Genomic DNA, 27,905 nt, shown 5'->3' on the forward strand with positions numbered 1-27,905 from the left:
GTGTTCCTGTTGCATTTTCTCATTTGATGGTTCTCCCTCTCTAACTTGTATGGTAATTTTGAGGTGTTCCTATAGGAGAATGGAGTTTTTAAAGTGGAAAATATGCAATTTGTAGGATCAGTATCTTGTACTGGTAAGTTACATTATCGTATAACAATAACACATAAAAAGAGACAAATTCCAACTTTTTATTCTTCTCTTTACCTCAAGAAACACTAGCTAACAAATTTTCCAACCTTTTATTCTCTTCTTTAATTAGCTTAAGAAACAGTAGCTAACAAATTTGACCGGTGTTGAAGTCTCTGCACAGGTGTAATGGGTTCAATTATCACAGATAAAACCCGGTTCTTTGCTTTGTTATCCGGAGCTCCATGCCCATCTCCGTTTTGGTAAGTGCATCGGGCGATCCGAGCAAGGTTATAAGCCGTTTCAATAAACGGTTTCTCAAATGGAGAATCAGCTGCTACTCGTTCTTTGTTCATCTTCTTCCACGCTTCCTCGATCAAACTTCTTATGTGCTTCCGGGCTTCTTGTTCAGAAACTCCAGTTTCGTACATGTAACAGAGGATTGAGTTTGCAGATTCACCTCTCTCCAACTCAGCCTATGACATAAAAACAAATAAGGAATATGTTATTATGATGAAGTACGTACTGATATTGTAAATTGTAAGAAAATCCAGTGGCACCTAGTAAAAATCATGATGGTAGATCTTGGATTCGTAGAGGTTTTTATTTTGTACAACGCCAATAGTGAAATCTTAACATAAATTGCATACCTTGGATGTGGCCAAATCGTTGGAAAAACGGAAAATGAGAGATGAACACTCCACAAGAGGATGGTACTTCTTCTCTAAGCACTCCACAGCCTCTTTTGTAATAGTTTCAGTTAACAAAAAGTAGACATGGACTGATATAAGCACCCCCGATACCGAAACCAATGCATTGTCAAGATATGCCTTAAATGTTGGAGTCTCCCTGTTCGAACACCACTTTGCTTCCTTCAAGAATGTTTTGCATATATCTGCCCACTGTGATATATATTTCAAATTAAATAACAAATCTATGGAATCTGCAATTATTAAATATAGATTGGTCGGGACACAATGCTCGATTTCATTTGGCACATCATTCTCACAGAGAAATTCCTCATAGAGGATCCCGATCGCTCTCTGTGAGGATGGTGTGAAGGTTTTCATCCATATACTAATATTTTTTAAGAATATACTCCGTGTATACATACCGCTTTTTTTAAGTGTGGGATGATGTTAACTCCTTTTCGTTTAAGAATGTCGTAAGCCATTTCATTGGTAGTGTTGTAGAGAGCTAGGAAGCACAACTTCATGTAGTCGGGGAGGGTTTCCACAGCCTCTATATCCCATCTGTAATATAACAATTAATTACCAAAACTTTGAAATGTCATTACGAGGAAATTAAACAAACTCACAAATATTAATGGACCAATGGAAGCCACAAACCTCTATGGACATTTTAAAATTATTTGACACTAGTATTTTGTCAGTTAAAAGCCACAACTGTGGGTCTTTCGCTTGCGAATTTGCAAGTGCAACGGCCATTAAAGACAGTATATCATTTTCATAGAAATTAAAGCATATTTTTCGCAAACCTGTGAACAGCTGCTGTGAATAGTTCAAGCTCATCCAATGATCCGTAAACGTCATAGACATCATCAATGGTGGTTACAAGTGCTGCCAATTTTGTTAAACTCTTCCGGCAATCACTGAATTTGGGCTCAAAAATCATGCCCACATTCCAAAAGTAGCATTCCATCAGTCTGTCCCTGGTAAAACTCAACCTTTTTCCCAAGCCTATATTTTCCCACCACCTATACATATTTAAAAAAAGAAAAGAAAAGAAACATAAATATCGGATTACAAGAGGAAAATTCCCTACCTATTCTTCTTCAAAGTTTAAGATCCAAATGGAGCATCAGGGGACAATTTATGTGAAGCTCTAGATTGGTCAAAACATTTTTAAAAAATTAAATTAAATGCAATTTATGCGATAGTTGTGAAAACATTTTTTTATCTATTTATAACATGTGGCATTAGTTTGAATTAAGATTTTAAATTCTCATATAAGTGGATTTGAAATTCAAAATTAAATTAAATGCAATTTTAAAAAATGTGAAAATCACACAAAAAATCAATGGACGCAAATTTAAATTTGGTGTGGTAGGGACACCTGAAGTGAATCTAAACTACATATTGAATTTTTTTTTTTGCAGGTTTGATGCTAAATTTGGCTACACTTGAATTTACCTTGACATGTCTTTGAGCTCTCCTTGAAGGATAGATTGCACCATGTTGAACTCCAACTTAGCCATTTCAAGTAGCAAATAATTTACATCTTTACTTTTACTATAAGCTTCAATATACCACCTTGCCTCAAGCCTCAGCATCCTATGCTGCAAAGGCATTTCCAGTGCATGATTTATTTGTTCCACAAGGTCTTCATTCGCTATCTTTCCCTTCAGATGTTTGGTTGTGAATACTTTGGCCTCTTCCATAAGTTTTTCTCCATCAAATGAAAAGTAAGAAGCTTCATACAAACTTAGCAATCCCTTGGTGTCCTTGCTTAGAGATTCCATGAAGTTTCCATTTTCGTCCTTGAATCTCTTAAACACATCTGGACAACATCGCACAAAATGTTATCTATTTGCAGGAACAGTAAGTGTTTTTGCTTTCAAAAATTATTGTAGAAAAGTGTTATTCAAAACAACATTTATTTGTTCCACAAGGTCTTAAGGTTTGCTGCGTTTTAATATCTCAAGTTCGACTTTAGCATGTGGAACAACTGTGGGAGTCATCCATGGTGTGATTAAGCTGGGAGTCATCCATGGAGTATTTTGCTTTATTGGGAAAAAAAATCAAGACATTGCTTCAGGTAACAATAAAAATAGTACCTTGGGAGACCTCATAGCCATGTTGTCTACAGAGCCTAAAGCAGAGCGCAATAGCATGAACACCAATCTTTTGATCTTCCATCACATTATTTCTTTTCACCGATGGTATAATTTTATCAAGTGCTCTCTTGATATCCTTGTCAAAGTGATAGCTCAATCCCAAGCGTTGAATATCATCTATCAGTTCGAGTACTGTCAATGAATTTGCATATGTATCCCCAATCATAGCCCTTATATCCTCCTTCAGTTTCTCGGCCCTCTGCTTCTGTATTTCATCCTATAACAAATATTACAAGCAAAAACTATTATAATCATCCAAAATTGGTAAATGCTCAATTACACTTTTGGTCCCTATTTTTCAATAAAATTTCACTTTAAATCATTCAAATTAAACTCTATGATCACTTGTAACATCACACTCGCATCCCCATCTCAAGTCATCTCCTGACCAATTTGAGAGGACATTTTCAAATTTTGAAAATGTTACTCTTTCTGCATGGAACTTTATCAAAAGATGGCAAAAGGACTACATTGAATCAAAAACAAAAAAAAAAGCAAGGTTCACATGGGTATGATTGAAACAGATGAAAGCCAAATATACTACTTAATTAAACTATGGACCTTAGCGTAATTTGAACTTCTTAAGAGTGGACCATTTTAAAACAGTGAGTTTCACTCACTTACGATATTGTGAAGCTCAACTCGTGGTGAAATATTGTAATTAATTACTCACCGTATTATTGTGATTTTTCAAAGACTTGACGAAATCAGAATTCCAAGCAGTTGGCTGGTAATGGGCGGATCGCCTTTCGGAAGGTTGTTGTGAATATCCTTCAACCATTGCTGAGGATTGAAGGTAAGCGCAATGTACAGATTTTTGTTTCGAACAAGTCGGATGTGGAGCAAAGAACATATGAATGGACATTCACATGAATGTGTTTATTTTGTTGCAAAGTGATATGCAATGGTAGACCTATTTATAGGCAATTACAGTGGACCTAGGGAGACTGCCCTGAAGCTTCCAAAAATAAAATCCTTAGTAGTGTCCAACCGCACAATTAAGCATATGTAAAACAATGAGAATAACTTCCCAGATTGAACATCACTTCGTGTTAACTCTAGGATCTGGCTTGTCTGCCGTCCAAACCTAGACTGCATATGTGCAGTCCGAGTGATGGCAATCATTAATTGTCAATACGATCGAACGGTCCAGATTGAACTGTACATCCTTCTCTGCAGTTGACTGCAGAGAGACCGAATCCTAATTACATGTGTTTCTCACGCGTATCTCATCAATTTTGTGAAGCTCAAGACACATGACAATATGTGAACTCAAATTCGATTGGTTTAATATGATGTTTTAGTTTTTAAAGGAAATGGGAACTTCTAGTGCTGAGTGTAGTGCATGATCTGAGCCGTTCATCTCTATAAGTAATAGTTTAAATACCAATAAGTATCCTATAGGTTGGATAAGTTAGCAAATCTGAATTATTAAAAAGAGTAATGTTATAGTGACCATATCTAGGTATCATATTTTGAGTATCATGTGAGGTGTCGTACTGTTGCATTAGTAGAATGTGCTTCTACACCCTACAAATAAAGCATATTCTACGAATACAGTGGTGACAAATCACATAATATTCAAAATGTAGTACTCAGATATGGTGACCTAAACATAATTAATGCTTTAAAAACACCTTTAGACAGCTTATTCCGTAATACACGGGTTTATCAAAAATTGAATGAGTGGTTGTCAACCTAGCTAAGAACCTAGGCCGTTCGGCTAAATAAGTCAAGTGGCTTATTTTTTTGTTCTTATTTAAATTTTTTTCGCATTTGTTAGTTTTTTGTCTGTTTTTTGGGAATTATTGTTTCATCATGACAAAAGGAATCTAAAAAGTAAAAAATTACGATCAAAACCTAATTTTTTTGAATAAAGACAAAAATAAGCCAATAAGCCAATTTATTCGTCTTTATTAAAAAAATTGGATTTCGATCGTAATTTTTTACTTTTTAGATTCCTCTTGTCATGAAGAAGCAATAATCCCCAAAAAATTGACAAAAAACTAACAAATGCGAAAAAAATTTGAATAAGGACAAAAAAAAAAAGCCAAGTGGCTTATTTAGCCGAACGACGTCCAAAAGAACAATTTTCAGTACTCTTGGTAATATTGTATCAATCTCTTTCAGGAGGGAAGTGCTACAATACACACTTTTTATTTGGGTGTGTATCATATGCACCCTCATTGAAACACACTAAAAAGTTATGATACGAAATAAAATGTTATGAATGACTGGTCCTACAAGTAATTTTTAATGAGGTGGCACAATATGAACTACATAACAGGTGCATATGGTACACACCTTAAAGGGGTGTGTATTGAAGACTTTTCCCGCCATTATACAATTATGAAGATGTTTTCTGTTGAACATAAGTGTGTTTCAGAACGCAAATTAAGTATTTATTTTTTAAGAAGACAATTTCAAGCTAACAAATAATGAGTTTACTGAAATCTAAAAATATGTTATATGAATCTTGTTTGAATTAAAGATCTCATTGAGATCTTTTGATCGATGCAAAAAAATCAAAAAATTAATTTTCATTTACATTATTTTTGGATTTGAAAATGGAAAAGAAATACTTACTATTTTTTAAAAAGATGTTCTGGAACTAGCCCTTAGATCAATGTGTAAAGGAAAATAAATTCTCTCCAATAGAGGAGGAAAAGTGGGCTTCTCCTGCCCAATTTCCTGCCGCCACGTCATCAAAAGTACAAAACCAATTGAAGAATCACGTGCTGTGCTTTGGACTCTTAACTGGGGTTAAACCAACTACTCCTCGGGTAAGTGTTCCAATTTCGAGAAACTAAAAGATAATACTATATGACAAAAAATTAACGGGGGTTCAGAGGCTATCTATAGTCCTGAACCCCAAACTTGCTCCCCGTGGGGCTCGAACACTAGCCACCATTAAGGAGACACACGAGCAAACCAACTCAACTATGATTGGTTAAACCGGAGTGGAAATCTTATTTTTTTGATTATATTATTCTAAAGGGTCATAATTAAATTTTGTCTCTATAGCTCTTATAATTAAGTTTCTACTCTATAGGGTCTCAAATAAAGAGCATAAACTTAATTATGAGAGCCCTAAAGATAAAATTTAACTATGACCCTTTATAATAAAAGTCCATGAAAGGAAGATTAGTGTTTCATGGAGAATAGATTATTGAATGGGAAATGCCCCTATAAATTCAATGAGTGACAAAGAATCCTGTTACACAAGAAAAAGTAGCTATCAGGCCTTTGTGATAATTAGTTCAATGATATCTCATAAAATCAATTGGTCTTTTTTCACAACGGTTACGGAGAATATTGATATTGTGCTTTCAATAATCTCTCAAATTGATATTGTCCTTACTGTTCGAACTCATGACCTCCCAACTCTAATACTACAAGTTCCAGCATCTCCCAAAAAAATCAATTAATGTTAACGACTTCACTTAATTAGTAAATAGGGTATTCCACATGCATCGGCCACTATACAATTTCTATAGCAATCGTATAGACATTATTGTGTCCTCCCCTAATAAAGGTATGTCAATTGGCTACTAGTGTAGATTACTAGTCAACTTAGAAACCATGATTTGCTTAAAAGTAGGATAGAAAAATGACAGTAGATTGTGATGACGGTGTTCTTTACTATAGTTGGAGAGGATAACAAAATGAGATGAGTAGACAATGGAACCATGTTTTTTTTCGCTTCTTTCGGAGTTTTCCTAGCTTTCATTCTCGACCATGGACATTCAATTTGAGACGTGTAAGTCAAAAAAAGGACAAACAAATCGGGACGGAGGAAGTATCATTTTTCATTGGTTTAATATGATGTTTTGAATTTTAACGGAAACGGAGACCTCTAGTGACAATCTGAGCCGTCCATCTCTGTAAGTAGTTGTTTAAATTCTGAAATGTATCCTATAGACAGGATAAGTTAGAAAACCCGAACCATTAAAAAGAATAATGCTATAGTAATCATGTTTGAGTATCACATTTTGAGTACCATATGAAGAAGTGTCACTATTGCATTTGTAGAATATGCTCCTGTACATGACAAATAAGGCACATTCAACTAACATAGTGGTCCAAAAGTAATCATAGAAGTTCAAACAACAAGGTATAGAAAGACCGGAATATCGATCATATAGTTACGTACTCTCTAAGCTTTGAATTTCAGTCAAATGCATGACAGTACATGGTATATATCACTAGCCTGCCACTCCACTATAGTTGGAGAAGATGACGGAATGAATTTTTTATTTTTTTTCATGATAAATTCGTTGCACGAACGTGTTTCACAAAATAATACGTGACCTTGAAAGCAACAAATCAATGGGACCTAAACTAATGGAAGGAGACTAGTCAATGGGCTTTGAAAGTGAAGGCCTGTGAAGGGTGTGATGAATACGGAGTCTAAATAATACGTAACCTTGAAAGCAACAAATCAATGGGACCCAAATTAATGGAAGGAGACTAGTCAATGGGCGTTGAAAGTGAAGGCCTGTGAAGGGTGTGATGAATATGGAGTCTGTTGGTTCAATATCTTCATAATTACACCATGAAAAAAAATATAATTGGAGTACACTTTTGGAAATGCAGGGATGAAAAACTAGGTGGTAAATGGTACTACTTAGTAGACTTTTAGGCAAAATTGTTGATATCTTTTGTTGTAAAAAAATGACAAAAAGGCATATTTTATTTCAAATTTAGCATCAACTTTGGCATTATCGAATGTCCTATATCATTCAAGCCAAGTGCTCTGCATGAAAAAATGAGAAAGGTTTAACTCAATTATCTAAATTTGAGATCGTAAAAATGACAAAAAATCGTTGCAACATCATAACTATTTTAAATCTTTCTGCTTTGCAGAAAGTCAAAGGATGGCTATAGCAAATTCATTTTGGCATGAGCGTGGAGCGGATGAACTTGTTATAAAGAGGAGCTAAACAAAGAAAAATAGTTTTACTCTCCCCCATTTAATCAGGGCCGGCTTATGGCCAAGGCTGGGGAAGTCCGCGCTTCCGGCCCCCCAAAAAAGTTAAAAACGAGGGCCCTCAAAATTTTATGAAGGCCCAATTGAACTAGCATCCTTTACACAAAATAGGCCCAATTGAAATTTAGGAGTCACAAAATAGGTCCAAATGATGGAATTACTCATTAGTAACACTAAGGCGTTAAAAAAAAAATAGAAACGGCTGGAGCCTGGAAGATATTTTCAGTTTGGTGATTGCAAAGTACTCAATCAGGCCCTATCTCTTACGCTGTCATCTATGTTGGAATATCAAATTTTTTATAGTTAGAGGGAATTAGAAAAAAAGAACTCCTAAAAGAAAAGCAGCGCAACCGATCAAAAAAGAAGAAGAAAGAAACACAAACGCTTGAGGAGTTGAAGGGGAGGGAAGATATAGGAAGGCTTCATTCAAGAGGTTCGTTTCCGGCCTCTAAAACTTATGAGCCGGCCCTGCATTTTTTCCTTCACTCTATTCTATCTTATTAGTACTTTTGCTTTGAGAATTGTGTCATGTAGAGTTTTATACCCCAAAATTAACTTCAATAGATAGCTAGATTGGATGCCAAAAATCTTGGAACCCTCCACACACTTCAACAAAAATGAACTCCGTGCAAGTACATAACTCCATTTTGGTACTCAATTTAAGTGCCATAATAGTAGGAATCCAAGAGCGTCAAACAACTAAAACTGGCGGAAATAAGTGGGTAAGTTCCACATAACCAAAAATAATCAAAAAAGTTCAAACCACAAGGTATAGAAAGATCGGAATATCATATAGTTAATTACGTACTCTCTAAGATTTGAACTTCAGTCAAATGCATGAGATTACATGGTATAGATCATTGGCCAGCCACTTCATTGTAGTTGGAGAAGATGACGGAATGAGATTTTTCTTTTCGCTTCTTTTTTTTTTGCCTTTTTTTTTCCATGAAAAATTCGTTGCACGAACGTGTTTCACAAAATAATACGTAACCTTAGCCACTTTACTGTAGTTTGAGAAGGTGACGAAATGAGATTTTTCTTTTTGCTTTTTTTTTTCCATGGAAAATTCGTTGCACTGTTTCAAAATATAATACGTAACCTTGAAAGAAACAAATTAATGGGACCCTTGTCAAAAAAAGAAAAAAGAAAAAACAAATTAATGGGACCTAAACTAATGGAAGGAGACTAGTCAATGGGCGTTGAAAGTGAAGGCCTGTGAAGGGTGTGATGAATATGGAGTCAGTTTTTTTTTTTTTTTTAACGGCAAAAAAGGATATTATACAAATAAAGAAAAACAATAATAAAAGAGCAAGCTATTCAAGCTTCAAGGACTGACAAGAAATCAATCCGATCAACGCCCAACAGGGGCGCCACCTCCAAAAGGACCCAACGAAATAGTAGCAAAACCACAAGAATACACCCCCACACACCCACGAAAAAAGACACCCACACCCCCCACTCAGGACAAGGATGAATATGGAGTCTGTTTGCTCAATATCTTCATAACTACACCACCAAAAAATATATAATTGGAGTAAATTTTTGGAAATGCAGGGATGAAAAACTAGGTGGTAAATGGTACTACTTAGTAGACTTTTGGGCAAAATTGTTGAAATCTTTTGTTGTAAAAAAATGACGAAAAGGCATATTTTATTTCAAATTTAGCATCAACTTTGGCATTATCGAATGTCCTATATCATTTAAGCCAAGTGCTCTGCATGAAATAATGAGAAAGGTTTAACTCAATTATCTGAATTTAAATGACAACAAATCGTTGCAACAGCATTACTTTTTTAAATCTTTGTGCTTTGTAGAAAGTCGAAGGATGGCTATAGCAAATCATTTTGGCACGAGCGTTGAACGGATGAACTTGTTATAAAGAGGAGCTAAACAAAGAAAAATAGTTTTACTCTCCCCCATATAATCCTTCACTCTATTCTATCTTATTTAGTACTTATGCTTTGAGAATTGCGTCATGTAGAGTTTTATACTCCAAATTAACTTCAACAGATAGCTAGATTGGATGCCAAAAATCTTGGAACCCTCCAAACACTTCAACAAAAATGAACTCCGTGAGGTCCCATTAATTTGTTGGGGTTCGGGTTCGGCATTTTGCTTTCGAGGTTCTTAGCAGCGTTCTTTGTTTCGTGTTTCGGTTTGTGTTGGGTTTTTTGTGTTGGAGGTTGCATTTTTTCGTTTTAGGCTTTTTGGTTTTGAGGTGCTGGTTTAGGAGGTTCGGGTTGGGTGCATGGTTTTTTTTATAGGTCTTAATTTGCTTTTAGTTGGCGTCATGCCTTCTTGGTTTTTTCCTCTGGGTCTCGGATGACGAGTGGCTGTCCTTGGTCCATTTAATCTTTGTATCTCTTTTTCAAAGATTAATAAATTCCTTTTGCCGAGAAAAAAAATGAGAACTCCGTGAAAGTACATAACTCCATTCTGGTACTCAATTTAAGTGCCATAATAGTAGGAATCCAAGAGCGTCTAACTAAAACTGGCGGAAATAAGTGGTTAAGTTCCACATAACCAAAAATTTAAAAAAAAATGTTCAAATCACAAGGTATAGAAAGACCGGAATATCATATAGTTCAATTTTTTTTTGCGTAAATCATCATATATTTAATTACATACTTTCTAAGATTTGAACTTCAGTCAAATGCATGAGAGTACATGGTATAGATTACTGGTTAGTCACTTCATTGTAGTTGGAGAAGATGATGGAATGAGATTTTTCTTTTCGCTTCTTCTTTTTTTTCATGGAAAATTCGTTGCACGAACGTGTTTTACAAAATAATACGTAACCTTGAAAGCACCAAACTAATGGGACCTAAACTAACGGAAGGAGACTAGTCAACTATGGTCTTTGAAAGTGACGGGTGTGATGAATATTGATAGGCGCGTAAATGTTCACATTAGTTCCCCCTAATTTATCTTTGTTTAGTCTCATTTATATTATTATTTGAAGTTTTATGCTTTTATTCTTGTATTGTAGGTATCTGAAAGATTTGATAAAACAAGCACAAAGTTAAGAATATTAAATGGTGTTCGAAGCGGACCATTGGAAGGTTATATGGAGTCAAGAGTTAGTCCACGGGCATCACTGGGGAAAATGAATTGCAATTGCATTGGTTGGGCCTAATGTTTATTAGATGAGATCACTTAATGGTGGGCCAGACTTAATATGGAGTACGGCTGAAAAAGAAAAATAAGAAAAAGGGCTTTTCAAGTGGTACAAGGCTGGGCCACTATTATAAAAAGAGAAAGGAATTAGGCCTAAGCCACGGCCCACGAAGGTTAGTAATTTTTTAAATGGCTACAGAAGGATATAAAAAGGAGGGGAGCTGCGCGCATCGGGGGACTCCTTCGGAACATTATTTTCGGCAGCTTTTGGGACGGCTCCCTGGGCGTGGAAAAAAAGGAAAAAAGGGAATCTGATTTGCACGCAGAAGGAACGGGAGCTGCCGAGCCGACTTCTTAAGTTCCAATATCGTACAGTTTTCTTTTGAGTTTTATTTCATTCATGTTATTTGAAGTTTTGTTTAATTATTTGCACTGCAATAATTCGTATTAATTTTTGTTTTTCATTAAAGTTATTCGTTGATACTTGTTCATTAATTTATTTCTTTTGTTTATTTCGTATTCGAAAGCATGTTTCAATTTAGGGTTTCTTTCGTTTCTTGCGCAATGATTAGTGAATAGTCGTATGGGTAGTGTCGCGGGATGATTAGCACACCGTGGCTGGTCCGGACACTGCTCTTATTTTCAAACAATGAAAAAGATAATTTTAGATTGGAAAAATACTTCCCGCAGACGAACCCGGGCATTGTCGGAGCCCATGTGAAGGGGGGAATGGGGATCCAAAACTCATTCTCCGCTGCGCATGAGTGAACAGCGACCATAGGGTCTCGCATCTTGTGGGGTATCTTTTTCAATCCAAAGTTGAACGTTTGAAAGAAAACCGAATGGAACAGGTTAATCCAGACTAGTTGCGAGTGTTATGAACCCTACGACCGTGCCTTTCTTTTTATTATTTGAAAAATACCAATCAATTTTAGGTTTTAGTTAATCTCAAACAACCGACAAGGGGTGGCTACCTAAGAGCCCGTTTAAATTCTAACAACCCAAATTTCTAATCAGCACACATCACCGTCTCTGTGGATTCGACTCCAGACTTACCGAATATTGTGCTACGACGGTCTCCGCCCTACGCTTGGGGCAACTCATTAATTTAGGACTAGGAAATCGTCAAGCAAATATGGAGTCTGTTGGCTCAATATCTTCATAATTACACCACCAAAAAAGAATATAATTGGAGTAAATTATTGAAAATGCAGGGATGAAAAACTAGGTGGTAAATGGTACTCCCTCCGTCTCTTTTTAAGTGTCCTACTTCGTAATTTCAACTTATTTAAAAAACATCATCATTATACCTTTCACATCAACTTTTTCCTCCACTTTCCCTACTTACCCATCATCATTACACTTTTACTCACTTACTTTTCAAAAAGAAATCTATTTTTAGGGATAAAATAGACAATACACCAACTTTTACTCACTAACTTTACAAAATGGACACTTATTAAGGGACAACCCAAAATGGAATACAGGACTATAAAAAAGGGACGGAGGGAGTAGTACTTAATTAGTAGACTTTTAGGCAAAATTCAAGTCCACTTGACATCTTTTGTTGTAAAAAAATGACAAAAAGTCTTATTTTATTTTCAATCATTCCAGCAAGTGCTCTGCATGACAAAATGAGAAGGGTTTAATTCAATTGTCTGAATTTGAGATCATAGTAACGATTGACAATAAATCGGTATAACAGTATTATTATTTTCAATTTATGTGCTTTGCAGAAAATTAAAGGATGACTATAGCAAATTCATTTTGGCACGAGCGTCGAGTGAATGACCTTGTTATAAAGAGGAGCCAATTAAGAAAATTACTCTCTCCGTCCCATTTTGTTCGGTCTTTTTCGTTATTCATGTCGTTCTTTAAACTCTTATATGTTGCAGTTTATATTAATATTTTTCATAATTTTCAAAAACTTTGTATTATAGACCTAATCAAGAACTATGAAACAAAATTCATATTTTATATTTTTGGTGATTCATATTAAAATACATAAGCCGATTGAAAACTGATACAAACATCAAAAAAGGCCAAATAAAATGGGACGGATGGAGTAGTTGTACACTTCCCTATCTAATCGTGCACTCTATTACTCATATATCACTTCCTCCGTACGCTTTTTAAAATCCAGTATTCCATTTTGGGCTATCCCTTAATAAGTGTCCATTTTGTAAAATTAGTGAGGAAAAGTTAGTACATTTTTCATTTTACCCCTAAAAGCAGATTTTATTTTGAAAAGTTAGTAAATAAAAGTGTAATGATGATGTCTCCATAGAGGATAAATACGAAAATTGAAGGTAAAAGTTGATATGAAAGGTGTAATTATGATATTTTCTTAATAAGTTGGAGTTACGAAGCGGGACATTTAAAAAGAAACGGAGGGAGTAGTACTTTTGCTTTGAGAATTGTGTTCCTTTTTTTTTATAATTTTTTCCCAATCCGATAGGATCCCTTCTTTTTTTTTCTTCTATTTTTTTGAGGAACTAAACAAAAGTAGATTATATTGATTTAATTCGAGTACAATCTACACGATCCACATACCAATAATAAATAAAAGCCGCGTCACAGAAAGGAAAACTCCATGTGTTACAACTTTTTCTTATTTTCTTTTTCAATTATTGGAATGGTTAGGCGAATAAATTAAAAATTATTGATAGAATCCAGGCCGTTGATTTTATAAAACAAAATGAATAATTTAGATTATTACAATAAATTATCTTTGGGCCACACACGACGGTGGTGCAAACTTCCAACTTTAATTTATGTTCTCTTTTCTAGTAGTAACTTGAGAACCATTGGCTAACAAGGTGTAATTGTTAGATCCCACATCGGCTACTTGAGGAAGTAGTGAATGGTATATAATGTAAGGCCGGTCAGCTACTGTATAACTTGACACTACAAGAAATTACACAATTGCCGACTAAAATTCCCGACTAAACTAAATTTAGTCGCCAATTATTGAACAATTGCCGACTAAAATTATTTAGTCGGGAAATAATAATGTTTGCCGACTCATAAATAAATTTAGTCGGCGAATATCAATTTTCTCCCCGAATTTAAAACCCAATAAATGAAAACAATTTCCCGACTAAACCATTTAGTAGGGAATATTAATATTTGCCGACTAACATTATATTTAGTCGGCGAATATCAATTTTTTCCTAAATCTAAAAAATTAAAGAACGAAAAAAATTTCCCGACTAAATAATTTAGTAGTGAATATTAATATTTGCCTACTAAAATTACATTTAGTCGGCGAATATCTATTTTTTTGCAAATTATAAAAATTAATAAATGAAAAACATTTTCCAACTAATTAATTTAAATAATTTAGTAGGGAATAGTAATATTTGCCGACTAAAATTACATTTGGTTGGGGAATATCAATTTTTCCTCTCTTTTAAACAAAATTTCAAGAAAATCAATATTTGTTCCGACATCGATCACATGATGAAACCTTCTCGATCGAAACTGTTCAATTTTTTTTCCTTCTTAATCATAAGAGTTCGGTAAATTTTTTGCTCGATTGGGTTAAGGAAAGCTGTTTATCGGCACACAAATTGTTAATTAAAAAGAATTTTATTGTTTGATCAAATGTCTATCCAAATAGAGTTAACTTCATTCTTGGTACGAATGATTAACTTCATTCTTGATACAAATGATCTAATTTGTATTACGTAAAAGATAGATGATTTGGATTGCCAAATAAGGCCTCAAGCGGGGCTTGGTTAATGCACTATAACACTTAAACGTCTCCGAACACATTAAATATGTTTTTGATTATGTGGTCGCTGATATCGAATGGTCTTTGATTTTGGTGACCATGTTATAATTGGTAATACGTGAAATCCTAACGGTTCAGATCGAGTATTACAAAAAATTACTCGGCAGTTATGTTTACAATCTATGCTTTTTTTTATTTACTTGATGATAGTCAACTAAGTCTTATGTTGCACTCATTGTTACAGAAGCCACACGACCACGAGAAAAATATTACGATCGAGACTATTCATTTTGCTACACTCGGTGAATAATTCATTCTCATAAATTTGCGGCTCGATTAGGTTTAGAAAACCCCTTTATAGAAAGAAAAAAAAAACCCTTTATTGAGACATGAACTCATTAGAATAAATAGTATTTTCATGCAATCAATTGTCTAATAAAAAACAATCAACTATAATCTCGGTAAGAATTATCGTTTAAACCATATTTAATAAAAACAAAAGATAAGATGGTTTTAACCGGGGAAAAAAAGACCTCAAAGTGGGGTTTGGGTGATAATGTTCTAATTTGTGCATTGAAGAAATAGGTTCTGTCTGTGAATGTGTGATTGAAATAATTCTCTTTTAGTGTGTGTAAGTTCTAAAAAAGATTATGAACTGCAGTAATGAGTTTTTTTTTTTTTTTTTAAGAAAGTAAATTTAAAGAAAAGATAAAAAAAAAAGTAAATTTAAAAGCTTATCAAAGAAAAAATAAAGGCAAAACAGACGAAACCAAATAGTATAAATGTTTTTATTACTGAAAAGTAAACCAAGTACAGCAGTGGTAGAGTGGTCAGTCGCGCGTGTGATGAAGGTGGACGTCTCAGGTTCGAGACCTAGAAGCGCCATATTCCATCAAATGAAAATGGGTGGGAAAGCCAAATACAATTCAGAAACGAAAATGTAATTCTTCCACTTTGGTCCCCTGATTTTTTCGTAATGACATTTCACGCCACAATAATTATTATTGCCGACTAAATATTTAGTCGGCAAAAAGTTAACTTTTGCCGACTAAAATAGAAACCCCGACCAAGTTTTTTAGTCGCTAAAACCATACATTAGCCGACTAAACCAAATTTAGTCGGCAATTACATTTGCCGACTGTCATTCTCCGACTAGTTTGCCGACTAAATTATTTAGTCGGGAAAACCTTTTGGCAACTAAAAAGTGGACATTTGGCGACTAAAACGTTAGTCGGGAATGGTGTAATTTGTTGTAGTGTGAGGTTAATTTTTTGAGCCACGTGATTAGGTAAATGGTTAGCAGGTTAGCTAGTGCGGGTCGTTATAGGTGGTATCAGAGCTTGCACCAACCGGAAGAGTAGGGCAGGTCCCGCAAGAAGACGTGTTTGGGTGGGCCCGACAAGTGAGCAGCTTGAGGTGCTTAGGTGGGTCCCACATGAGACAAGCTTCATTTGCTTGTCGTGCTTAAGCGGGGACTTGTTCTACATCGCTTGGTGGGTGGAAGTGATGGAGCTTGGGGCGCAACGGGGACGTTGCGGTCCAAGTGGGGGAGATTGTTAGATCCCACATCGGCTACTTGAGGAAGCAGTGACTGGTATATAATGTAAGGCCGACCAGCTACTATATAATTTGAGGTTAATCTTTTGAGCCACGTAGTTAGGTGAATGGTTAGCAGGTTAGCTGGCGCAGGTCGTTACAGTAATGGGTTCAATTATCACCGATAAGACCCGATTCTTTGCTTGATTATCCGGAGCTCCATGCCCATAAACATCCTGGTAAGTGCATTTGGACATTCGAGCAAGTTAATAGTTGTTACAATAAATGGTTTTTCAAATGGAGAATCAACTGCTACGCGTTCTTTGTTCATCTTCTCCCATGCCTCGTCAATCAATTTCCTTATGTGCTTTCGGGCTTCTTGTTCCGAAAGTCCAGTTTCGTGCATGCAATACATGATTGAGTTTGCAGATTCACATCTCTCCAACTCTGTCTGTGACATATATATATATATATATATATATAGAGGAATTTTCAAGTGAGGGATCCCTCATTTTGTTAAAATGATGGACTTTCATTTCCCGATCAAATTTTGAAAATCCGAACCGTTCAATATGTGCAGAACGTAATTTTAAGGGGCCCCGCAAGAAATCAGCAAAAAAAATGACCAGGAAGGGCGTCATCCGAGCAGGTTTTTTTGAACTGTTCAATGAAAACTGCTCTGATGAAGCCCTTCCCGGTCATTTTTTTTGCTGATTTCTCTCGAGGACCTATATATATATATATATATATATATATATATATATATATATGGGCATGACTTCGGTGTACCTGGTCATTTTGGGGACACCGTAACTTTTGGCATAACAAAATCATTATGAGTATAACCAAAATTCATTACAAGCATAACAGAACCATAGCAAGGCATAACCAAAACTATAGCAAGGCATAACGTATTGTTATGACTTGGTTGAGTTTAGTTACGCTTTGGTTGGTTTTTTTGATATTCCTTGATTATGCCTTGTTTGGGTTCTGTTATGTTTGTAATGAGTTTTAATTATGCTCATAATGGTAAAATTATATCAAAAATTACGGTGTACCTAAAATGACCGGGGACATCATAGCATCATTCACTTCTGTATGGTAGTCTAGAGAGGATGACAAAATGAGATTTTTTTCGCTTCTTTCGGAGGTTTCCTAGCTTTCATTCTCGGCCGTGGAAGCAAACCTTGAAAGCAACAAAATTAACGGGAACCTATGACTAGACTAAACTAGTGGAAGGAGACCAGACAATGGAATCTGACATAAAAGCATGTGATGAGTATGAAATCTTTTGGCTCCATTATCTTCTGGAAAGTTCTGATCATATGAGCTCTCCTTCGTTGTTAAACCACCAAAATCCAATGATAGGAAACCACAGGTTCGCCCGTGGTTTTTGTCTGGGACTCTGGGAGTTAGGGTTTGCTCCTTCCTAAGATTCGAATTTTTAATGCATGATTTTTGTAACACCTCCCTCACTCAATACAAAGCCTGGAGACCTCACAAATTAACCACCATATACTATTCCCTGTGAATTCTTATACACAATCTCTCTCCTTCCCCTTTGACTTCTGAAAATTTAATGTCTCGGTGACTATTAGAACCCGATTGAATGCGGGATGAGTTTTGAGGTGTTCCTGTTGCATTTTCTCAATAGATGGTTCTCCCTCTCTAACTTGTATGGTGATTTTGAGGTGTTCCTATGTAATGAATGGAGAATGGAGTTTTTAAAGTGGAAAATATGCAATTTGTAGGATCAGTATCTTGTACTGGTAAGTTACATCATCATATAACACATAAAAGAGACAAATTCCAACCTTTTATTCTTCTCTTTACCTCAAGAAACACTAGCTAACAAATTTTCCAACCTTTTATTCTCTTCTTTAATTAGCTTAAGAAACAGTATCTAACAAATTTGACCGGTGTTGAAGTCTCTGCACAAGTGTAATGGGTTCAATTATCACTGATAAAACCCGGTTCTTTGCTTTGTTATCCGGAGCTCCATGCCCATCTCCGTATTGGTAAGTGCATTGGGCGATCCGAGCAAGGTTAAAAGCCGTTTCAATAAACGGTTTCTCAAATGGAGAATCAGCTGCTACTCGTTCTTTGTTCATCTTCTTCCACGTTTCCTCGATCAAACTGCTTATGTGCTTTCGGGCTTCTTGTTCAGAAACTCCGATTTCGTGCATGTAACAGAGGATTGAGTTTGCAGATTCACCTCTCTCCAACTCAGCCTATGACATAAAAACAAATAAGGAATGTGTTATTATGATGAAGTATGAGCATACTGATATTGCTTGTAAATTTTAAGAAAAATTTCAAAATGGCACCTGAACTTTGCACTAAATGTCACAAAGACACCTGAACTTAAGTTTATTTCAATTAAACACCTGTACTAACAAAATCCCCAAATTTAGACCCCTGCGGTTATACTTCAACTACTCCATCCCAAAAACTGCTGACATGACATCTCCAAAATTGCTGACATGGCATCTCCAACCCGTCTATGTTGCCCCATTGCACATGTTTCCAATAGGCCAGGGGACGATGCACCCAAGAGAAACCCATCACTTCCCCATTACTTCATCTTTTCCTTGTGGTCTCGAGCAAAAACAATAAAAAGTTAGGGTTTTCTCTGGGTCTTCATGGTAGAACTCTCAGGGTGGGTTTGGATTGAAACATTATGTAACTTATTTTTTCGTCTTTATTCAATTTTTTTGCATTTGTTTATTTTGCGTGAAATTTATATGACTTATTGATTCGTTTAGACGAGAAGAATCGAAAAAGTAAAAAAGTTTGATCGAAACTCAACATATTTTACTTATTTTTGTCTTTTTAAAAAAAATTACGAGTTTCGATCAAAAATTTTACTTCTCCGATTCCTTTCGCCGAGAGGAATCAATAAGTCACAAATGTTTGACGCAAAACTAACAAATGCGAATTTTTTTGAATAGACAAAAAAATAAGTCACTATTTGCCTTTTAAAGCCAAATGGCTCTTAGCTCTCTTCATCATCTGTTAAATAAGGGAAGAGGAAGGGCTTCAGGTCTAGGGTTAAAGTGAGAGAGATGGTGGAACAATAGCCAGACTTCTAGAGAGAGAAATGGAGGGAAATCAATTAGGTTAAGGTCATTTTCCCTCCAAAACGTGAGGTAAAGTGAGGGGTTTAGCTTAGGTGCATAGTTCCCTATTGGAAAAATGTACAATGGGGCCACTTAAACGGGTAAGAGATGCCGCGTCAGTAATTTTTTGGATAGAGTATAACGGTAGGGATCTAAATTTGAGAATTTTGTTAGTACAGATATTTAATTAAAATAAACTTAAATTCAGGTATATCTGTAACATTTGATGCAAAGTTCAGGTGTCATTTTGAAATTTTCCCTTTTTAAGAATTTCCAGTGGCATCTAGTAAAAATCATGATGGTAGACCTTGGATTCGTAGAGGTTTAATTTTGTACAACGCGAATACCGAAATCTTAACATAAATTGCATACCTTGGATGTGGCCAAATCATTGGAAAAACGAAAAATGAGAGATGAACACTCCACAAGAGGATGGTACTTCTTCTCTAAGCACTCCAGAGCCTCTTTTGTAATAGTTTCAGTCAATAAGAAGTAGACATGGACTAACATAAGCACCCCCGATACCGAAATCAACGCATTGTCAAGATATGCCTTAAATGTTGGAGTCTCTGATTTGTTTGAACACCACTTTGCTTCCATCAAGAATGCTTTGCATATATCTGCCCACTGTGATGTGATATATTTCAAAATAAATAAAAAATCTATATATGGAATCTACAATTATTAACTTTAATTGGTCGGGACACAAGGCTCGATTTGGTTTGGGACACCATCCTTACAGAGATAATCCACATAGAGAATCCCGATCACTCTCTGTGAGGATGGTGTGAGGGTTTTCAATCCAGATACTAGTATTTTTTAAGAATATACTCCATGTATACATACCGCTCTTTTTAAGTGTGGGATGATGTTAACTCCTTTTCGTTTAAGACTGTCATAAGCCATTTCATTGGTGGTGTTGTAGAGAGCTAGGAAGCACAACTTCATGTAGTCGGGAAGGGTTTCCACAGCCTCTATATCCCATCTGTAATATAACAATTACAAAAACTTTGAAATGGCATTACGGAGAAACTATTTTAAAATTAGTTGACACTATTTTGTCAGTTATAAGCCACAACTGTGGGTCTTTCGCTTGCGAATTTGCAAGTGCAACGGCCATTAAAGACAGTATATCATTTTCATAGAAATTAAAGCATATTTTTCGCAAACCTGTGAACAGCTGCTGTGAATAGTTCAAGCTCATCCAATGATCCATAAACGTCATAGACATCATCAATGGTGGTTATGAAAACCGTCAATTTCGTTAAACTCTTCCGGCAATCACTGAATTTGGGCTCAAAAATCAAACCCACATTCCAAAAGTAGCATTCCATCAGTCTGTCCCTCGTAAAACTCAACCTTTTTCCCAAGTCTATATCTTCCCACCACCTATATATATTTAAAAAAAGAAAAGAAAAGAAACATAAATATCGGATTACAAGAGGAAAATTCCATACCTTTTCTTCTTGAAAGTTTAAGATCCGAATGAAGCATCAGGGGACAATTTATATAAAGCTAGAGTGGTCAAAAGTTTATATTGGGGCTTGCTATTTGCGATAGTTGGGAAAACATTTTTATATATATATATATATATAACATGTGGCATTAGTTTGAATTAAGATTTGAAATTCTAATAGAAGTAGATTTGAAATTCAAAATTAAATTAATGCAATTTTAAAAAATGTGAAAAGCGCACAAAAATTCAATGGACGGTCCAAATATAAATTTGGTATGGTAGGGACACCAGAAGTGAATCTAAACTACATATTGATTTTTTATTTTTTTTTGCAGGTTTGATGCTAAATTAGGCTACACTTGAATTTACCTTGACATGTCTTTGAGCTCTCCTTGAAGCATAGATTGCACCATGTTGAACTCCAACTTAGCCATTTCAAGCAGCAAATAATTTGCATCTTTCCTTTTACCATAAGCTTCAATATACCACCTTGCCTCAAGCCTCAGCATCCTATGTTGCAAAGGCATTTCCAGTGCATTATTTATTTGTTCCACGAGGTCTTTGTTCGCTATCTTTCCCTTCAGATGTTTGGCTGTGAATACTTTGGCCTCTTCCATGAGTTGTTCTCCATCAAATGAAAAGTAAGAAGCTTCATACAAACTTAGCAATCCCTTGGTGTCCTTGCTTAGGGATTCCATGAAGTTTCCATTTTCGTCCTTGAATCTCTTAAACACATCTAGACAACATCGCACAAAATGTTATCTATTTGCAGGAACAATAAGTGTTTTTGCTTTCAAAAATTATTTTGGAAAAGTGTCATTCAAAACAACATTAATTGCTTCAAGTGAATCCCAAAGAGTAATCGTGGTGGTCATGAAGGCTTGGGTCTTACGGTTTGCTTCGTTTTAATATCTCAAGTTCGACTTCAACATGTGCAACAACTATGGGAGTCATCCATGGTAAGATTAAGCTGGTCTAAAATATCTTGCTTTACTAGGAAAAAAAATCAAGACATTGCTTCAGGTAACAAGAAAAATAGTACCTTGGGAGACCTCATAGCCATGTTGCCTACAGAGCCTAAAGCAGAGCGCAATAGCATGAACACCAATCTTTTGATCTTTCATCACATTATTTCCATTCACCGATAGTATAATTTTATCAAGTGCTCTCTTGATATCCTTGTCAAAGTGATAGCTCAATCCCAAGCGTTGAATATCATCTATCAGTTCGAGTATTGTCAATGAATTTGCATATGTATCCCCAATCATAGCCCTTACATCCTCCTTCAATGTCTCTGCCCTCTGCTTCTGTATTTCATCCTATAACAAATATTACAAGCAAAAACTATTATAATCATCCAAAATTGGTAAATGCTGAATTACACTTTTTGTATATTTCATTAAAATTTCACTTTAAATCATTCAAATTAAACTCTACGATCACTTGTAACATCACTATCGTATCTCCATCTCAAGTCATCTCCTGACCAATTTGGGCGGACATTTTCGAATTTTTAAAATGTTACTCTTTCTGCATGGAACTTTATCAAAAGATGGCAAGAGGACTACAATGAAACAAAAAAAAAAGAAAAGAAAAGAAAAGAAGAAGCAAGGTTCACACGGGTAAGATTGAAACTGATTGATGAAAGCCAAATATACGTACTACTTAATTAAACTATGGACCTTAGTGTAATTTGAACTTCTTAAAACTCTAAGAGTGGACCATTTTAAAACAGTGAGTTTCACTCACTTATGATATTGTGAAACTCAAATTAATTACTCACTGTATTATTGCGATTTTCCAAAGACTTGACGAAATTAGAATTCCAAGCAGTTGGCTGGTAATGGGCGGATTGCCTTTCGGAAGGTTGTTGTGAATATCCTTCAACCATTGCTGAGGAATGAAGGTAAGCGCAATGTACAGATTTTTGTTTCGAACAAGTCGGATGTGGAGCAAAGAACATATGAATGGACATTCGCATGAATGTGTTTATTTTGTTGCAAAGTGATATGCAATGGTAGACCTATTTATAGGCAATTACAGTGGACCCAGGGAGACTGCCCCGAAGCTTCCAAAAATAAAATCCTTACTATTGTCCAACCGTACAATTAAGCATCTGTAAAACAATGAGAATAACTTCCCAGATTGAACATCACTTGGTGTTAACTCCAGGATCTAGCTTGTCTGCAGTTCAAACCTAAGCTGCATATGTGCAATCCAAGTGTTGGCAACCATTAATTGTCAATACGATCGAATGGTCCAGATTGAACCGTACACCCTTCTCTGCAGTTGACTGCAGAGAGACCGAATCCTAATTCCATGCGCTTTTCACTCGAATCTCATCAATTTTGTGAAGCTCAAGACACATAACAATATGTGAACTCAAATTCGATGGGTTTAATATGATGTTTTAGTTTTTAAAGGAAACGGGAACCTCTAGTGTTGAGTGTAGTGCATAATCTGAGTCGTCCATCTCTATAAGTAATAGTTTAAATACCAATAAGTATCCTATAGGTAGGATAAGTTAAATTTGAATTATTAAAAAGAGTAATGCTGTAGTGACCATATATAGTATCACATTTTAAGTATCATGTGAGGTGTCGTACTATTGCATTAGTAAAATGTGCTTCTGCACCTCACAAATAGGACACATTCTACAAATACTGTGGTGACAAATCACATAATATTCAAAATGTAGTACTCAAATAAATGGCCTAAACATAATTAATGCTTTAAAAACACTTTTAGACAGCTAATTCCGTATTATAAAAAATTGAATGAGTGGTTGTCATGCTAGCTAAGAACCTAGGGAAGTTAGCCCCGCCTACAGCATAAAGAGGTGTCCAAAATTACAGTTTTCGGCACTCTTCGTAATATTGTTTGAATCTCTTTCAGGAGCCATACAATTATGAACACTGTGTTCGGTTGCTAGTTTAGTTTTAGTTTTAATTTTATTTTCAATCATTACTCTATATCTTTCTCCAATCATTACCCTATGTCTCTAATTATTTCATTTATCTCTCTATTTCTTTCCAATCATTACCTCTCTCTCCAATTATTACTTTATTTCTCTCTCCATCAACTACCAAAACTAAACTAAACTAAACTAAACTACCAACCAAATAAGATATTTTCTGTTGAACATAAGTGTGTTTCAGAATGCAAATGAAGTACTTATTTTTTAAGAAGGCAATTTCATGCTCAAAAATAATAAGTTTACTGAAATATAAAAATATGCAATATGAATCTTGTTTGAATTAAAGATCTCATTGAGATCTTTTGAACAATGCAAATAAATCAAAAAATTATTTTACATTTACATTATTTTTGAGTTTGAAAATGTAAAATAAGAATTTATTTTTTAAGAAGATGTTTTTGAACGAGCCCTTAGATCCAATGTGTAAAGGAAAATAAATTCTCTCCACCAGAGGAGGAAAAGTGGGCTTCTCCTGCCCAATTTCTTGCTGCCACGTCATCAAAAGTACAAAACCAATTGTAGAATCATATGCTGTGCTTTGGACTCTTAACTGAGGTTAAACCAACTACTCATCGGGTAAGTGTTCCAATTTCGAGAAACTAAAGGATAATATTATATGACTAAAAATTTAAGTGTGCTCTAATTTTTAATTCATTTTTTTTGCACCATAGTTTATACACCAATAGTGTGTTAGTATGTTAGTCAACAGGGATTCAGAGGCTATCCGTAGTCCTGAACTTCAAATTTGCTCCCCGTGGGGCTTGAACACTGGCCACCACTGGGGAGACATATGAGCAAACCAACTCAACTATGATTGGTTGAACCGGAGCGGAAATGTTATTTTTTATTGTATTATTCTAAAGGGTCATAATTAAATTTTGTCTCTATAGCTCTTATAATTAAGTTTCTACTCTATAGAATCCCAAATAAAAAGCATAAATTTAATTATGAGAGCCCTATAGATAAATTTAATTATGACCCTTTATGATAAAAAGTCCATGAAAGGAAGATTAGTGTTTCATGGAGAATAGATTACTGAATGGGAAGTGCCCCTATAAATTCAATGAGTGACAAATAATCCTATTATAGAAGAAAAAGTAGCTATCAGGCCTTTGTGATAATTAGTTCAATGATATCTCATAAAATCCATTGGTCTTTTTTCACAACTGTTACGGCGAATGATATTGTGCTTTCAATAATCTCTCAGGCTGATATTGCCCTTACGATTCGAACTCATGACCTCCCAACTCTAATACTACAAGTTCCAGCATCTCCCAAAAAATCAATTAATGTTAACGACTTCACTTAATTAGTAAATAGGGTATTCGACATGCATCGGCCACTGTACAATTTCTATAGCAATCGTAGAGACATTATTGTGTCCTCCCCTAATAAAGGTATGTCAATTGGCTACTAGTGTAGGTTACTAGTCAAATTAGAAACCATGGTTTGCTTAAAAGTAGGATAGAAAAATGACAATAGATTGTGATGACGGTGTTCTTTACTGTAGTTGGAGAGGATGACAAAATGAGATGAGTAGACAATGGAACCATGTTTTTTTTCGCTTCTTTCGGAGTTTTCCTAGCTTTCATTCTCGACCATGGAAGCAAACCTTGAAAGCAACAATTAAAATTAACGGGAACCTATGCCTAGACAATGGAATCTAATCATGTGATGAGTACGAAATCTTTAGGCTCCATATCTCCTGGGTACGAAACCTACGACTATACAATGCACTACAGTTTGGGCACAAATAGGAACAATTTTAGCATTATCATTTTTCGTTGGTTTAATATGACTTGTTGGATTTTAATGGAAACGGGGACCTCTAGTGACAAAGTCAGCATCTTGTCACTAAAGCAACCTTAAAAATCATTTTACTGATAGCATTTTCATGTGTCACAAAAGTACTTTACAATGATCGACTATATTTCCTCTCATGTTGCACAAGGATGGTCAACTGAGCTAATTATGCTAAATTAAATGCATTAGTGTCACGTGTCACAATCTCAGCTGTTGGATTGTATTTTTAATGGTTCGGATCTGCAAAAGGTTTATGATCGGTCATAAACCTTTCACAGATCCGGAGCATTGAAAACACATTCCAACAGCTTAGAGCAAAAGTTCGGACCTTAACTAAAATCCAATCGTCCTGACTTGAACAGCCGTGTACATACATACATGTATACATGTATGTATGTATGTCTGTTAAAAGACAATACACAATAAAAAAATGTGATAAGCAATTTGCATAACAAAGCTACAAAATTAATAAAGACCCAAGTTAGTGCAACACAAATATAAAAATAAATAAATACATAGCAGACTTGGGACGGACCCGCAATTTGAGACGGAGGGAGTAAATAAAAGGAAAAAAAAAGATTTTGACAAAGTCCAGGTGGATTATAAGTTGGAGCCCTTGAGTTTATGACACTTTATATGATATATTAAGATATTAATTGAGGTTTTTTTTTTCCTTTTATCCCCTAAACTATGCAACCTTTTTCTATTTCGTCCCTAAACTATTAATTTGGCGATTTTATCCCCTCAACTTCCACTCGTTACCTATGTGATCCAATACATAACATAACTCAGCAATTGGACAGAAAAGTGGCTCACGTGATAGTCACATGCGATCCCAACTCAAGAGCCAGGGGCAAAATAGATAATCCAGGTCTCACAAGCCATTGGCGCAACTACACATCTATTTCCCTTCAAATGTCAAAGAAACAGAGTAAAGCAACCCAATCTCTCTCTCTCTCTCTCTCCAAAACTTATAACTGCCCTTTTTGTTAACCAAAGCACGTCCATTGTGATTCAGAATACTTTTAAGTGAACAGGGAGAATTCAAGTCATTTGGGATTTCATCACCATAACCTATTTTTCCTTCCAGAAGTTCCTTTTCCTACAAACTTTTGTTTTTAATCCATTTTTCCGTCAATGCTTACTCTTAGCATCTGTGCAGTTTTTTTTTTAATCTGAAGAAAAGAAGTTAAGCATAAGGAGAGGCATGATGTACAGTGTTCTGTGCTCTAGTGCTCAACATAGAAGATTCAGAAGGGAACTGAATTCCGAGAAATTGGGAATGAACTGAACCAAAATGCCTGGTTTGATCGGAGGATAAGAGGGGAGAGAGAGAGAGAGAGAGAGAGAGAGAGAAAGAAGAGTATTGTCATCGAAATATGTGGAGAGAGAGAAAAGGACCTTACAAAGGTGGGTCAATGGGTTGTGAGATGCGAATATTCCTTACGAAATTTTTTTTTCCCTAAATGAACATCCTATAAATAACTCCTAGAGCAGCCACTGCCGATCTCCATCTCAAAGTCATCTCTTGCTGAAATTTCGAACTCAAAAACAACACTTTCAGTTCAGTGAAATTGAAATTGATGAAAGCGAAATACCTATTCAACCATGGACAGTTAATTAATTTGGTTTGTTTTCAGCTGGGAAAGAAATAGAAATACTCACGACATTGTGATTTTTCAAGGACTTGATAAAATCAGAATTCCAAGCAGTTGGCTGATAATTCGCAGATCGCCTTTGTAAAGTTTGTTGTGAATCTTGATCAGCCATTTTTGAGGATTGGAGGCAGTACAATCTTGTACGAGTACTGGAGTGCACAGGTTTTCGCGTGAGATGCGGTGGAAGGCCAAGTGTTGAAGGAATCGATCGGATTGGCACGAAAAACTGATGGAGAGACATTTTTGCATCAGCAAGTTTAATTTGTTGCAGTGCACAGGTTTTCGTGTGAGAAATGTAATGCTAACCCTATTAATTTATAGGCAAAGTACAATGGTTAGACTGCCCCCCCCCCCCCCCCCCAGTGCAAAACTGATTTCATGACTGATCATTGCGCAGTAAAGCTACACACAAAGGAAAAATGCACAGATTTGTTGTGAGGCTCACTACGGGTCTCACACAAGCAATCCGAGCCCTTCATTAAATGTAAAATATTTTTTCAAATGCCCCCACGAAAAATCAGCTTAATCCG

At 35.5% G+C, this 27,905-nt stretch overlaps 1 protein-coding gene and 1 long non-coding RNA gene across 6 annotated transcripts in view; one reads left to right on the forward strand and one right to left on the reverse strand.

The window, feature by feature from the left end:
• Positions 1–602, forward strand: part of LOC131323093 (uncharacterized) — a 68,552-nt gene extending 67,950 nt beyond the window's left edge. The window contains exon 2 of the long non-coding RNA XR_009199078.1: positions 1–602. This is a non-coding gene — a long non-coding RNA (uncharacterized LOC131323093).
• On the reverse strand, positions 171–27,698 carry LOC131323086 (tricyclene synthase EBOS, chloroplastic-like). Of its 5 annotated transcripts, none has more exons than XM_058354709.1 (7): positions 27,383–27,698; positions 2,924–3,200; positions 2,280–2,646; positions 1,625–1,843; positions 1,241–1,379; positions 777–1,028; positions 171–602 (listed from the first exon to the last, which is right to left on the reverse strand). In XM_058354709.1, exons 1-7 carry the CDS (start codon positions 27,614–27,616, stop codon positions 261–263), a joined length of 1,830 nt encoding a protein of 609 aa, XP_058210692.1. In that variant the 5' UTR covers positions 27,617–27,698; the 3' UTR covers positions 171–260. The 5 variants fall into 5 exon arrangements, with proteins under 5 accessions (XP_058210692.1, XP_058210694.1, XP_058210695.1 ...); XM_058354711.1 differs by lacking the exon at positions 27,383–27,698 and adding an exon at positions 3,657–3,899; XM_058354708.1 differs by lacking the exons at positions 171–602; positions 777–1,028; positions 1,241–1,379; ... (1 more) ...; positions 2,280–2,646; positions 2,924–3,200 and adding exons at positions 18,084–18,593; positions 19,854–20,108; positions 20,328–20,466; ... (1 more) ...; positions 21,307–21,673; positions 21,980–22,256 and having other exon boundaries at positions 27,383–27,683.
• Between the last annotated feature and the right edge of the window lie 207 nt (positions 27,699–27,905).

This window comes from Rhododendron vialii, chromosome 4a (genome assembly GCF_030253575.1).
Source record: "Rhododendron vialii isolate Sample 1 chromosome 4a, ASM3025357v1".
In the NCBI taxonomy this organism is placed as follows: Eukaryota; Viridiplantae; Streptophyta; class Magnoliopsida; order Ericales; family Ericaceae; genus Rhododendron; species Rhododendron vialii.

Bases quoted from the DNA above. Each gene is read 5' to 3' on its own strand.
- LOC131323086 (XM_058354708.1), bottom strand. From the start codon at position 27,616: ATGTCTCTCCATCAGTTTTTCGTGCCAATCCGATCGATTCCTTCAACA. The intron at 22,257-27,382 runs GTGAGTATTTCT...TATTTGTTATAG, and splicing joins CCTTGAAAAATCACAATGTC to GATGAAATACAGAAGCAGAG. The intron at 21,674-21,979 runs GTACTATTTTTC...GATGTTGTCTAG, and splicing joins TGGCTATGAGGTCTCCCAAG to ATGTGTTTAAGAGATTCAAG.